This window comes from Durio zibethinus, chromosome 25 (genome assembly GCF_047325235.1).
Source record: "Durio zibethinus cultivar Kanyao isolate XHJ-2024 chromosome 25, ASM4732523v1, whole genome shotgun sequence".
NCBI classification, from domain to species: domain Eukaryota; kingdom Viridiplantae; phylum Streptophyta; class Magnoliopsida; order Malvales; family Malvaceae; genus Durio; species Durio zibethinus.
In genome coordinates, this window is record NC_143186.1 from 16,778,622 (window position 1) to 16,791,481 (window position 12,860).

General features: G+C 35.4%; 2 protein-coding genes and 1 pseudogene across 3 annotated transcripts; 2 read left to right on the top strand and 1 right to left on the bottom strand.

Annotated features, from left to right (window-relative positions):
- Positions 1 to 623: 623 nt before the first annotated feature.
- On the top strand, positions 624 to 5,688 carry LOC111275792 (disease resistance-like protein DSC1). Its single transcript, XM_022861301.2, has 5 exons — positions 624 to 1,483; positions 1,643 to 2,738; positions 2,839 to 3,150; positions 3,310 to 4,641; positions 4,751 to 5,688. Exons 1-5 carry the CDS (start codon positions 999 to 1,001, stop codon positions 5,345 to 5,347), a joined length of 3,822 nt encoding a protein of 1,273 aa, XP_022717036.2. The 5' UTR covers positions 624 to 998; the 3' UTR covers positions 5,348 to 5,688.
- Positions 5,689 to 6,308: 620 nt separating this feature from the next.
- Positions 6,309 to 9,553, top strand: LOC111275791 (lysine-specific histone demethylase 1 homolog 2-like; annotated as a pseudogene). The gene is made up of 2 exons (XR_016333522.1): positions 6,309 to 8,319; positions 8,462 to 9,553. The product of XR_016333522.1 is annotated as a lysine-specific histone demethylase 1 homolog 2-like (transcript).
- Positions 9,554 to 9,726: 173 nt separating this feature from the next.
- Positions 9,727 to 11,978, bottom strand: LOC111276175 (protein ULTRAPETALA 1-like). Its single transcript, XM_022861970.2, has 3 exons — positions 11,789 to 11,978; positions 10,716 to 11,040; positions 9,727 to 10,596 (listed from the first exon to the last, which is right to left on the bottom strand). The coding sequence occupies exons 1-3, from the start codon at positions 11,961 to 11,963 to the stop codon at positions 10,422 to 10,424; spliced, it is 675 nt and encodes a 224-aa protein (XP_022717705.1). The 5' UTR covers positions 11,964 to 11,978; the 3' UTR covers positions 9,727 to 10,421.
- Positions 11,979 to 12,860: the final 882 nt, after the last annotated feature.

Genomic DNA, 12,860 nt, shown 5'->3' on the forward strand with positions numbered 1-12,860 from the left:
TAGATACATATATAAAGAAAGATCAATTTATATAATGTAACATTAAAAAAAATTATATTTTTTTTAATAATTGATTTAAATAAATTTTAAAAATAAAAAAGATAAATAAAATAAAAATATTTAATCTCGTATAAACTTAAAAAAAATGAGATGACTAGAAGGTAAAATTTGCAAAAATATTCCAACACTACTTACAAAAAAAAATATTTTTAAAAAAATGCAAAATAAGCCGACACGATCCGATACACCAGTACATTACAGTTCCATAAAATGTGATGACTAGCATGTGGACCAGTGAATGCTGCGAAGACTAACGACTTAACGCGTTTGCTTTTTGTGTTCCAATAAAGAGCATCTAATTCCACTGCCTGGAAAGTGATGTTTTGTTTTTTGTTGGTCCTTAGAATCGGCTTCATTTTCATGTTCCCCACACTGAACACTAGTATGAAAGCTATAATGAATGCTATCGCATTTGCTGTACATTGCGCGGCTGTGGTTAATTACTTTGTAAGAAAAAAACTAAATGTTAGCCTAATTGACATAAAAATGATTTACATAAATTTGAAAAATCTCCTAAATAATTAATAAGAAGGTTAAGTGGTATTATCCTCGTTTGATAAGTCTTGTGTTGTTTATGATTTTATATTTAAGTTAAATTTTATCACTTTTTATTTTTCAATTTTAAATTAAATGTTTAAGATGATATTAAGGATCTGATTTTGTTTTTTTGTGTCTTACATTCTTTTTGAGCACATAATAATTATGTTTACACGAGATGACAAAGGCCATATGATAAAAGCACTGCATTCACCCATTATGATGCTTGAACAATAAGAAATTTCAAGTTGTTCGCTTCCACAATAAGAAATTTCGGGTTTGAGCTCATAGCAAAGCAAGTGAGAAAAGTGTGTATCAGCATTCTAGCCTGGGATTGAAACAGTCTATCTGTCTTCGAAATTTTTTTACCAAAAAAAAAAAAAAAGAATAATCTCATCAATATGTTTTCTACCACTTCTTCTTTGATCATAGCAATGAAGCACGATGTTTTTCTTAGCTTCAGAGGCGAGGACACTCGGAATGGTTTCATAAGTCATCTCTATAAAGATTTGTGCCAAAAGAATATCCGAACTTTTATAGACGATGAGCTTCGAAGAGGAGATGAAATTTCTCCAGCACTCTTGACAGCCATTGAAGAATCCAAAATTTCAGTAATTGTTTTCTCAAGACGCTACGCTTCTTCCAAGTGGTGCTTGGATGAGCTGGTGAAGATCATGGACTGCAAGAAAACGAATAGAAACTACTTTGTTGTCCCTGTTTTCTACTATATAGATCCTTCAGAAGTACGGAAACAAACAGGGAGTTTTGCAGATGCATTTGCTAAGCTTGAACAAGATTTCAAGCATAATATTGAAAAGGTGAAAACGTGGAGGACTGCTTTGACAGAAGCTGCCAATTTATCCGGTTGGGATTCACAAGTCACTCGGTAATTGCAACTTCTTTTCTTTACATTTCAGTTTTTTTTTTTTTTTTTTTTTTTAGTTTTGAAAATATAGTAAATTCTATCAATATATTTGATTTATTTATGTTTTTCTTTTATTTCTCCCTTTTGATTCCCCAAATAATTTGTTTCTCCATTTGATAGGCCTGAATCAATACTGATTGATGAAATTGTCAAAGATATTTTGAAGAAACTAAATCATGGAACCTCAAGTTGTTTTGAGGGTCTAGTTGGAATAGAGAGACGCATGGAGAAAGTTCTATCATTATTTTGCATGGGATTTCCAGATTTCCGAAAGATAGGTATTTGGGGTATGGGTGGTATAGGCAAAACTACACTTGCTGAAGCTGTTTTTAACCAAGTTTCAAGCGGTTTCCAAAGCTCCTACTTCCTTGCAAACGTCAGAGAATCAGAGGAACGTGGAACATTATTTCAATTGAGGCATGGATTTCTTTCCACTATAATGGAGGATGGAAATTTACATATATCCACTCCCACAATTGGAGCAGGATTTCTCAGGAACAGGGTTAGCCGCAAGATGGTTCTAGTAGTTTGTGATGATGTGAGTAATTCAAGGCAACTTGAATTTTTGTTTGGAGGAATTGATCAGCTTGGCCCTGGAAGTCGAATTATCATAACGACTAGAGATAAACAAGTACTTATCCAGAATGACATTGACCTCATATATGAGGTGGAGGAATTGAATGAAGAGGAATCTGTTCAGCTCTTTTGTCAGCGTGCCTTCAAGAGGAATCATCCCACAAAATATCAGTTGCAGCTATCAAAGATGGTGTTGGATTTTGCAAATGGAAACCCCTTAGCTATTAAAGTTATCGGTTCTTCTCTTTATCGCAAGAACGAACGCGACATTGAAGGTGCAGTGAAGAAACTAAAACAAGTTCCTAATCCAGATATTCAGAAATTATTGAGAAGCAGTTATGATGCACTAGATTCTGAAGAGAAAGACATATTTCTTGACATGGCTTGTTTCTTTAAAGGGGAGAATAAAGACCATGTTACAAGAGTTACGGATGCTTGTTATATCTCTGCACATTCAGGAATCAGTAACCTCATTGATAAGTCTCTTATAACTGTTTCACAAAATAAGGCCATAGAAATGCATGATTTGTTGCAAGAAATGGGTTGGGACGTTGTTTGCAAAGAATCACCTTCGGAGCCCGAAAGACGCAGTAGGCTGTGGATTCCTGAGGACATCTATGATGTACTAATAGAAAATGCTGTAAGGGCCTTGTTCATTTTCTTCCCTGTCACTTCTTGAGTAGCACTTATTTTGCATATATCTTGACTACTCATTCTAACATACTGCTCTTGGTTTTTAGGGCACTAAAACACTTAAAGGCATACAACTTGACATGTCTAGAATTCCAGATTTGGAACTAAAACCAGAGGCCTTTGTGGAGATGCGTAAACTTAAATTCCTCAAATTCTATCTTTCTTACAGCTGTGGAAGCTTTCAAAAGAAATCCAAAGTTTTCCTTCCTCAAGGGCTTCTGTCACTTCCTGATGAGCTAAGGTATCTTTGTTGGGAGGGATACCCTTTGAAAACTTTACCTACCAAGTTTTACCCAAGGAACCTAGTTGAACTTGATATGAGTTTTAGCCTTGTCGAACACCTCTGGGAGGGAAAACAGGTAAAATTTTATATCCATCTATGCCACTTTCTCTCCGTGGTGTTCATGTAATTGCCTAATGAAAATCCCTTGGCAAAAATTGGTTTGAATTTTGGTCACCATCTGCGGTACTATAGTTCTTTAACGTATACAAATTTAACTATGTTGTCATTCATGCAGGATCTTGTAAATTTGAAAGTGATCAGTCTCAATCATTCCGAGAACCTAATGAAAATCCCAGACCTTTCAAGAGCCACAAATCTTGAGAGTATTCACCTTGTAAACTGTATAAACTTGCTTGAGCTTCCGTCATCAGTTCAATATCTTGAGAAGCTAACTCATTTGAATCTGAGATTGTGCAAAAATCTTCGGTTTCTGCCTAGCTTGTATAAAGTCAGATCCCTTACCAAACTTATTCTCAGTGACTGCTCAAATCTCCATAGCTTCCCAGAGATTTCATCAAATGTAAGAGAGCTGCATTTAGAAGGAACTGCAATTGAAGAAGTGACCTCATCAGTTGAGTCGCTTTGCCAACTCATTTTATTGTCTGTGGAAGACTGTCCAAGGCTGAGGAATCTTCCAGCTGCAATGCGTAATCTAAGATCCATTGAAACCCTCTCCCTTTGTGACTGCCCAAATATCACCACATTCCCTCAGATTTCAGGAAATATAACAGAGTTGAATTTACAAGGAACTGCAATAGAAGAAGTTCCCTCGTCAATCGAATGTCTCTCTAAACTGTTCATATTGAACCTGACGGGTTGCAGGAGGCTTAAAAGTGTCTCCACAAGTATTCATAAATTGAAATATCTCAAGACTTTCATTCTTGGAGGTTGCTCAAGATTGGAGATTTTCCCAGAAATCTTGGACACCATGGAAAGGTTGAGAAATCTTGATTTAAGCGAAACGGCTTTGAAGGAGTTACCATCCTCAATTGAGAATCTTATTGGACTTTATGAATTGAGATTGAACAACTGTGAAAACCTTGGTTGGCTTCCTGATAGCTTTTATAAGCTGAAAGCTCTTCGGTATCTTTATCTTTATGGTTGTACAAATCTTTCTAAATGGCCAGATAACTTGTTTTATGCAAGTGGAACTTCTGTAACAAGCAGACTAGAGATGCGAAAGGATCTCCACTGGTTATCCTCATTGGAGAGATTAGATTTGAGTGGAAACAATTTTGAGAACTTGCCAACAAGCATCAAACAACTTCCTAGGTTGCAAAGGTTAATCTTGAGGAAATGCAAGAGACTTACATTATTACCAGAGCTTCCAGCAAGCCTAAGTGATTTGGATGCACATAGCTGCACTTCACTAGAGGAAGTCCCAAGCATTAAAACGCTTTTTGCGCAAGCATTGATTTCTAAGGATAAACCACGTGGAATGAAATTCTTGGTGTGGCTATTTAGCAATTGCTTCCAACTGGATCATCAAGCTATCAGCAATCTAGAAACACCAAAGTTGCCCGTGGTATTTCGGCATATACTAACTGCATTGAAAAAATATCATCAGGTCAGGTTCTTCTTCTTCTTCATCGTTGTCGTCATTTTCATCATCATCTTATTCTTCTATATCATAATGCTAATTGATAATCATGATTCTAATAATTCTATTGGAATAGGCTTCCCCTCAACGAACTCAATTTATTACATGCGTCCCTGGAAGTGAAATTCCTGAATGGTTTGATTATAAAAGCTTAGGATCTTCGATAACCATCCAGTTGCCTTCAGATCAGTTGTCAAATAGCAGGACAAACTTTCCAGGTTTCATTGTTTCCATTGTTGTTTCATTTCAAGACTATTCTGATGACATGGAATTTGGCATTCGATGTGAATGGCATCTAAAATCCTGTGAGGGTGACAGCCATGACCTTAATTGCACTTTCTACATTTGGAATAGAGGTCTTCATGGACCCCGATTGCTTGGGTCAAATCACTTGTTCCTCTTGTATCGGACTGATTTTTACGATGATGATGAAGATGTTACATGGCATGTTGAAGGTCAGGCTTCAGGCAAGTGCATTTACAATGAGGCCTCATTTAAATTCTACCCTGTTGTTTATAAGAGGGATTGGTTACAATGCGCTTCTTGCGAGGTGAAAAAGTGCGGGGTTCATCTATTATCTGCAAAGGATGAGGCTCAAAGAATGAAAAGTTTTAGATCCGAATCCGATCAAAATGAGGAACAACCACCTAAAAGATTCAAGTGTGACAGCTGATGGTGCAAGCTCAAATTGTTCTTCATATATTTCTTCTATTTCTCCAATTCTTTACCTACTTTCATGACTTTTACAAATATTATAAATTCTGTTCATGTCAATCTTTTTTTTTTTTTTCACTGAAATGGATTACACTTGTAATTTTTTTTTTACTGAAATAATGTAGTCTTTGATTTCTTTATATACATGAGAATTGAGTCAGGTTGTCATTGACGATGAAGGAAGCAGTTTGAAGGGAACAGCCTACCATTGAGGGCCGAAACCTTGTAGAGTAGCGAGAATCAAATCAAAATCTTATAGACGAAGCATTTTATTTAAGTTTTATTTAAATAGTATGATTTTATGTTACAATTTTATAAAAGTAATATAAAATTAAATAAACAGCACTTTATAATATTACAAAAATCTAGCATCTATTGGTTGGCACGCACTTAGACATTAAGGGCTTGAAATAATTTTATTATTTCTCTTTATCAAATTCAAGTTGATTCAATAAGACAATAATTTTTTTTTCAAAAGTAAGTTAATTAAGATTATGTATGCATAGTTTGTCTAAAAGTTTTAAGTTAATTAAGATTATGTATGCATAGTTTGTCTAAAAGTTTTTTCTTTTTTAAATTTTCATTTACATTCTAAATATATTATGATCATTTAAATAATTAAATTTAAAAAAAAATTAAAAAGAAAAAGAAGGGGTTTCAAATTTAATTATTGTGCAAAATATTAAAAATTGGGCTTTGTATTTCAACTTTCAATCGGATTTTCATATGGGGCCATTTACGACCCGATGTAATAATTTATGCCTATCAGGGCCAACACAACTTTTGTTCCCAATTCCCTCCAATCCAATTTTCTAAAATTTTGGAGCTCTTCACCTGAAGAAAAACCCTGATTAAAGTTCCACTAAGCACCTGGATTCCCCAATTTCACGAGTTAACTCGGCCCCCAATAAACGTGAGTCACCCACTCTTCCCTCACCTCCTCAAATATCTCTGGCTTTCCCTTTTTTATTCCATTTTTTAGCATAAAGTTTGATGCACAAAATTCAGTGTTGAAGCTCTAATTTCAATGCAGTTTTTGTTTAATCTTTTTGTGATAATTGTTGCATTCTTTTTATTGTACATGATGAGAAAAGAAATGGGTTATTGTTGTTTCAGTTGAATCTTTGTGAATTTTGCTTTTGAATAATTTAGTAATTTCAATTTAGTGAAAAAAGATAGAGAATTTGGAAAAGTAAAGGTAGGTTCTGGATTTGTTTTTATAGATTTGTGAAAAGACCAAAGAATCCATATAGTTTTTAGTTTGTTTGAGATGAGAAATTCATTTAGTTATTAGATTTTGTATGACTTGAAAGTTAGTTTTGTGGTTTTGGTGGGATAAGTAGTTTTCATGGTTTTTGAAGGACTTTGAGAAGTTGATTTTGTTGGAGAAAGTGATATGGAGACCCCGGGTACAGAAGGGTTGGTGTCGAAGAGTTCATTGAGGAAGAAAGACGGTTTGAAGTATTATGATGAGAATTTGATGGATGAGTTTATAGAGAAGCATTTACGTGGTTCATTTAGGAAAAAAAAAATAGAATAAAGGAGGAGTTGGAGAAAGAAACTGAAACTGAGGCTATGATAGCATTGTCTTTGGGGTTCCCTATTGATGCACTGATTGAGGATGAAATTAGAGCAGGGGTGGTAAGAGAATTAGGTGGAAAAGAGCAGAATGATTATATTGTTGTTAGGAATCATATTCTTGGTCGGTGGAGGAGTAATGTACGGATGTGGTTATCTAAGGGACAGATAAAAGAAACTGTGAGTAATGAATATGAACATTTGATGTCCACGGCTTATGATTTTCTTCTGTACAATGGGTTTATTAAATTTGGAGTTTCGCCATCATTTTCCTCTTGCATCTCAGAGGACAGAACTGAGGGTTTGTGATAATAGTTGGAGCTGGACTTGCTGGCTTGGCAGCAGCAAGGCAACTTTTATCATTTGGTTCCAAGGTAGTTGTCATAAAAGGGAGGAATCGACCTGGGGGAAGAGTTTATACTCAATAGATGGGTAAGAAGGATAAACTTGCTGCTGTGGATCTTGGTGGCAATGTAATCACTGGTATCCATGCCAATCCTCTTGGAGTTCTGGCTAGGCAACTTTCTATTCCACTTCATAAGGTCCGAGATAATTGTCTTTTATATATAAACCTGATGGGGCACCCGTCAATAAGGAAACCGATTCCAGGATTGAAATGATCTTTAACAAGTTGCTTGGCAAAGTCATGGAAATGAGAAAAACAATGGGTGGACTTGCAAACCATATTTCTCTGGAATCAGTTCTGGAAAAGCTCTGGCAGTTGTATGCCTTGGCTAAAATACAGAGGAGAGGCAACTTCTGGAATGGCATCTTGCTAATTTGGAATATGCAAATGTGGGATGTCTTTCTGACTTGTCAGCTGCCTACTGGGATCAGGATGATCCTTATGAGATGGGTGGAGACCATTTTTTTCTTGCTGGAGGAAATTGGAGATTGATAGAAGCATTGTGTGATGGAATTCCCATAATCTACAGGAAAACAGTTGATGCTATTAGATATGGGAATGAAGGGGTTGAGGTTGTTGCTGGTGATCAAGCTTTCCAAGCAGATATGGTTCTCTGCACTGTGCCTCTTGGAGTCTTGAAGAGAAGGGCCATTAGATTTGAACCTGAGTTACCTCAGAGAAAGCTAGCAGCAATTGACAGATTGGGTTTGGGCTCCTGAATAAAGCTGCTATGATTTTCCCTCATGTTTTTTGGGGAGAAGACCTAGACACATTTGGATGTCTCAATGATAGCAGCGATAATCGTGGGGAGTTCTTTTTGTTCTACAGTTACCATACTGTTTCTGGGGGTCCAGTGTTGATTGTACTGGTGGCTGGTGAAGCTGCGCAAATGTTTGAACGCACAGATCCTACTCTCTTGCTCCATCGTGTTCTAAGCAAGCTTAAAGGTTCTGTATAGTTTTCTAAGAACTTGTGACAAATGTCAACAGATTATATAGTTTCTTACTCTTATTGTGCTTGTGCTGCCCCTAGTATTTTCTGTCTCTTCATTTGGAAAGCAGCTTTATAATCTATTGATTTTCCTTACAGGTATATATGGTCCAAAAGGTGTAGATGTGCCTGACCCTATACAAACAATTTGTACTAGATGGGGAAATGATCTCCTTCCATATGGTTCATACTCTCATGTTAGTGTACAGTCATCTGGTGGTGATTATGATGTACTTTCTGAAAGCGTTGGGACCAGGTTGTTCTTTGCTGGAGAAGCCACAACTAGGCAATATCCAGCCACCATGCATGGTCCCTATTTGAGTGGGTTAAAGGAAGTTTCATGTATTCTCCGTGCCGCAAGAGGTAGCCAAAATTATCATAGGTCTATAAAGCGGATTGTTGGACCAAGCAGCGATCTATTGGTGGATCTGTTCAAGAGGCCTGATCTAGTATTTGTGAAGTTTTCATTTGTATTCAATCCGTTAACAGAAGACCCTTGATCATTGGGGCTCTTGAGAATTACTTTTGATAATTGCAAAGATGATATGAGAAAGGTGTTGGAGAAAAGCTGTAACCCCCTACCAAATCAATCACTGCAGCTGTACACAACATTATCTCGTGAACAGGCACATGAGTTACAGCTTTTGACCAGAGAAGGTGAAGGTAAGTTGGTATATTAGGTAAATAATATTGGATTAAAGATTATGGGAGCTAATGCCCTTGGAAACTTATGCAACTCCGTGGTTACTAGCATGTCTAATGCAAGAAGTGGTAGGGCAAGAATTGTATATCTGCTCCACAGCAAAGTACAGTCTAGACATGTTATTGGTGTCATTGCATTAAAATTTTGCGTACTTTTTGTTAGAATGAAATCTGTTGATGCATGGTAGTGCTCCATTAGAGTTCTGGAAGGATAGTGTGTATTCTCTGGTGCATGGTTCGGTGCATGACCTAATCAGGTAGGTTGTTCTTCATTGACGTCAAGACTAATGACTACGTCAGATTTACAAGAAGTCCTCAATTCTTTCTTAGCTGAAGAAAATATTTTATCGGTTGTTAGCCAAATTGGTTTCTAATCGAGGGTTCATTGTTCCATCATGTAGCTGTAGAAGTTCAGTTGGGATCGAACATGCAATGTATTTCCATAAACAAACTCCATAATAAAACTTTTACTTTAGGTTTTTTTTGGCCTTTGTGGTTCTCTGTTGTAACTTGTATGTTGTATATAGTAAAATTTGTGCATGATTCAAATGACAGAAGACCTTGATCTCTTGCACTCATTTTTGTGACAAACTCGATAGTGATGTGTTTACAGGAGCGGCTGTCACCCACCCATACCGTTTCTGTTTCTTTGGACTTTTCATCTGCTCGATTAAGACATCTATTTTTATGTTCGTGATCATGAATTGTGGGGGTCCTGTTGGGTTATGTCAATCTACAAGATAAATTGAAGAAATCATGCAGTAAAAGAGAGGTTGTAAAAGAACTGTTAAATAATATCCTAAACACTTCAAATCACTGCTGAAGAAGTCTTTTGATCAGTCATAATGTGTCATAGAAAAGAGGCGAAAGTAGCCCTGACAATCCCTATTAATCAATGAGTGCATTTGGTTTTTGATTCAGTGAGCACAATACACTTGCACTGCAACTGTTTTTTATTTTCGCAGATTCAATTACCGACAGTTACTGTCAGTCATGCTGCCAGAGTCGAGAAAGAAGGAAAAGCTAGGAAAAAGACCTAAAATCAAACTCGTAGCAACAAAAGAAACAGGCTTCAGGAAAGAAAACCACTTTATTAGCAACAGAAGCTAAAAATGTTTGACTGAGGTGGGATGCCACCCAATAGCGTTTGCCCACTGGCAAAGAAAAACCTTAGTCCAGTTTTACGCAAAGAATTATTCTAAAGAAAAGAAATGGAACAGCAGAGTTCTTAAATTCCAGCAACAAACATTCTAACAGAACTTCAGGGAACTCTAATTGATCCTTTTTCCTTTGCTGCTAGTGAAATGATAGTTGGGGCATTGCAGCACAGAAAGGATCAATGTTTAGTTCCTATAGCTCAAGGTTCTGCATTTTTCATGAAATCAATGCAAGTGCGACACCTGCAATCCAGAAAACGGCACTTTAGGCACCCAAAACACACACAAGTAGTGCAACCTTTGCAGGTCGGAGATCGAGGACAGCCTTTGCAGCTCTTACTACTTGCTCGCTGTTCACCATCATGGCAGGTGAATCTGAAAGAAAACGAACCAACAAATGCAAAGCTATTAGGAATTTTTCCATCTGAAAAGGGGTTAGGGATGGGATTTTTTTGAGGTTCATATTTTAAACCATAACTGTTGTTGAAACTTACTTGTGATATGGCGAGTCGTCACACCTCCACCTTCTTGCATTCAAAGCATCATGGTAAATTCTGCATTCCTCTTCAGTCCGGAGACGAAACCTGCGTTCTATCTTACAATTTGAACAAGTAATGAACTCATCACGATGAAAAAGACGTTTAGCTTGCATGGTGCTTTGTCCGTTTGTTCCATTGGATGCATGTTTGTAATATTTCAGGAGAGCAGTTCTCCCTAAAGGAACCTTCTTCTTATTTATGAGCACCCAAATGTGGTTCTTCCATTTCCATGCTCCTTCTTTTCCATAATGCTTTTGGAAATCATAGGGAGTCAATCTCTCTGCTTATCAAGAATTACCGTCAATATGTTTAGACAACGGTATCAAAGAGTATACTAAACTAATCCAGAAATTTTAGCTTTGTATAATTGAATTATTGACATAGTTAGAGCTATGAAATTGATAATCTTGATAAATAATGACGAAATTATCAGCTAAAGACAACTTACTGAAACTACAACATGAAGCTTTTCTTAACTATTCAGGTTCTAAGATTCTAACTAATCAGGCTAAAGTGATTAGGATAAAAGAAAGAAAAACATTATGAGATTCCTAGATTTTTTTTTCTTTTATATAAAGAGGTTGCAATTTAAAAATAAAGAAAAGAGTTGTAGGTGTTGCAGACTAAAAATTTTTTAAGGGTAATTATATGAAACAATTGAACAAATAATTCATTGAAGAGTTATGGTTTTGAGAAATTTAATTTCATTGAAAAGGATGGAAAGTTTTGCAGTATATCCCTGTTTGTTAGAACTTTACATGACTATAATAGATATTGGTTTTTGTCTCAAGTTATCTACTCAAAGGTGAGCCATTCAATACATGCATTGTTTAATGCAAGGACTTGTCCAATGTATTATTCAACCAATAACCAATTTCATGTGACAAAATAAAATTATGAGATGAAATTAAAGTTCATGGAATCAAAGAATCAAAAACAAAGTTGCATATGCAAACAAAATTAGAAGAAATAATTGTATCATTCATTAATATATAAATTAGGAAAAAAAAAAAGAAATAATGATTTACTTTCATCATGAGTCGATGTGCATTTGCAGGATATCAAAAATTGGCCATTGGAAGAAACCCTGAGCTTCCCAATGGTATCACCATATTTCTTGCTTGTGCAACCACACTTGACCTCAATGAAACGTGACCCTTTTTTGAATCCATCCATGTCTTTCAATTCTTCTTCAGAGCACATCCTTGACACCCTAAAAAACAAAATTAAAAAAAAAAAAAAAAAAACCCTAACACTACTGCTTTTCTTTGTCTTGACATGATTGAAAAACACAATATATATAAACAGCTTAAAAGAACTTAGAAATGTGGTAAGCTGACCAGAATTTGAAAGAAACCAAGTACTATAGTTCCGATATATTAATATAGATTTGATGTTAGAAAGCAAAGCAAAGCAAAGCAAGGTAAAGGGTGCATTTTATTAAAAAAAAAGAGTCCCACTTAAATTAAACCTTAAATAAAGGAAGAAATGCAATGTCTGGAGAGGATATCAAATCTATGATTATGTAAAAGAAATCGAAACTAACTCATCAAAGACATGTCAACAAGCATGCAAGAATCAAAGCCAAAACGTGGAAAAGATGAAGATAGAGAAAGAGAGATGAGAACTTGGCCAGAGATAGATTGACAAATGCTTGGAGTTTCCTAATTGCATGAAGTGACGCAAAAAGGTTATATATTGCAATTAGCATTACATATATCATTAATTTTTGGTTGGAATAAAACCCTTTAAGAAATTATAAGATTTTATAACATAATTAGTTTTTTTTCTTCATTTTATAGATAAAAGGAGAGCACAAGTTACTACTTAAATCCAAAATTTTTATCCAAATTCATTCATCCCTAACACGGTTTAACTTCAAATACAGTTTTTATTACTTTCTTTATTCCAATATATTGTTTTAGTTTGACTTTTAATGATCATATACTTTTCAACTTTGATTTTATTTTATTTTAAATATATTATTAATTAAATATAAAAAAAATTCTTGAAGCCTTGAATAAAGCAATTTTCATATATGTTTTTATAAAAATTTAGTTTGACAGGTTTAATATAAGGATAATCATCAAATAGTTGTTA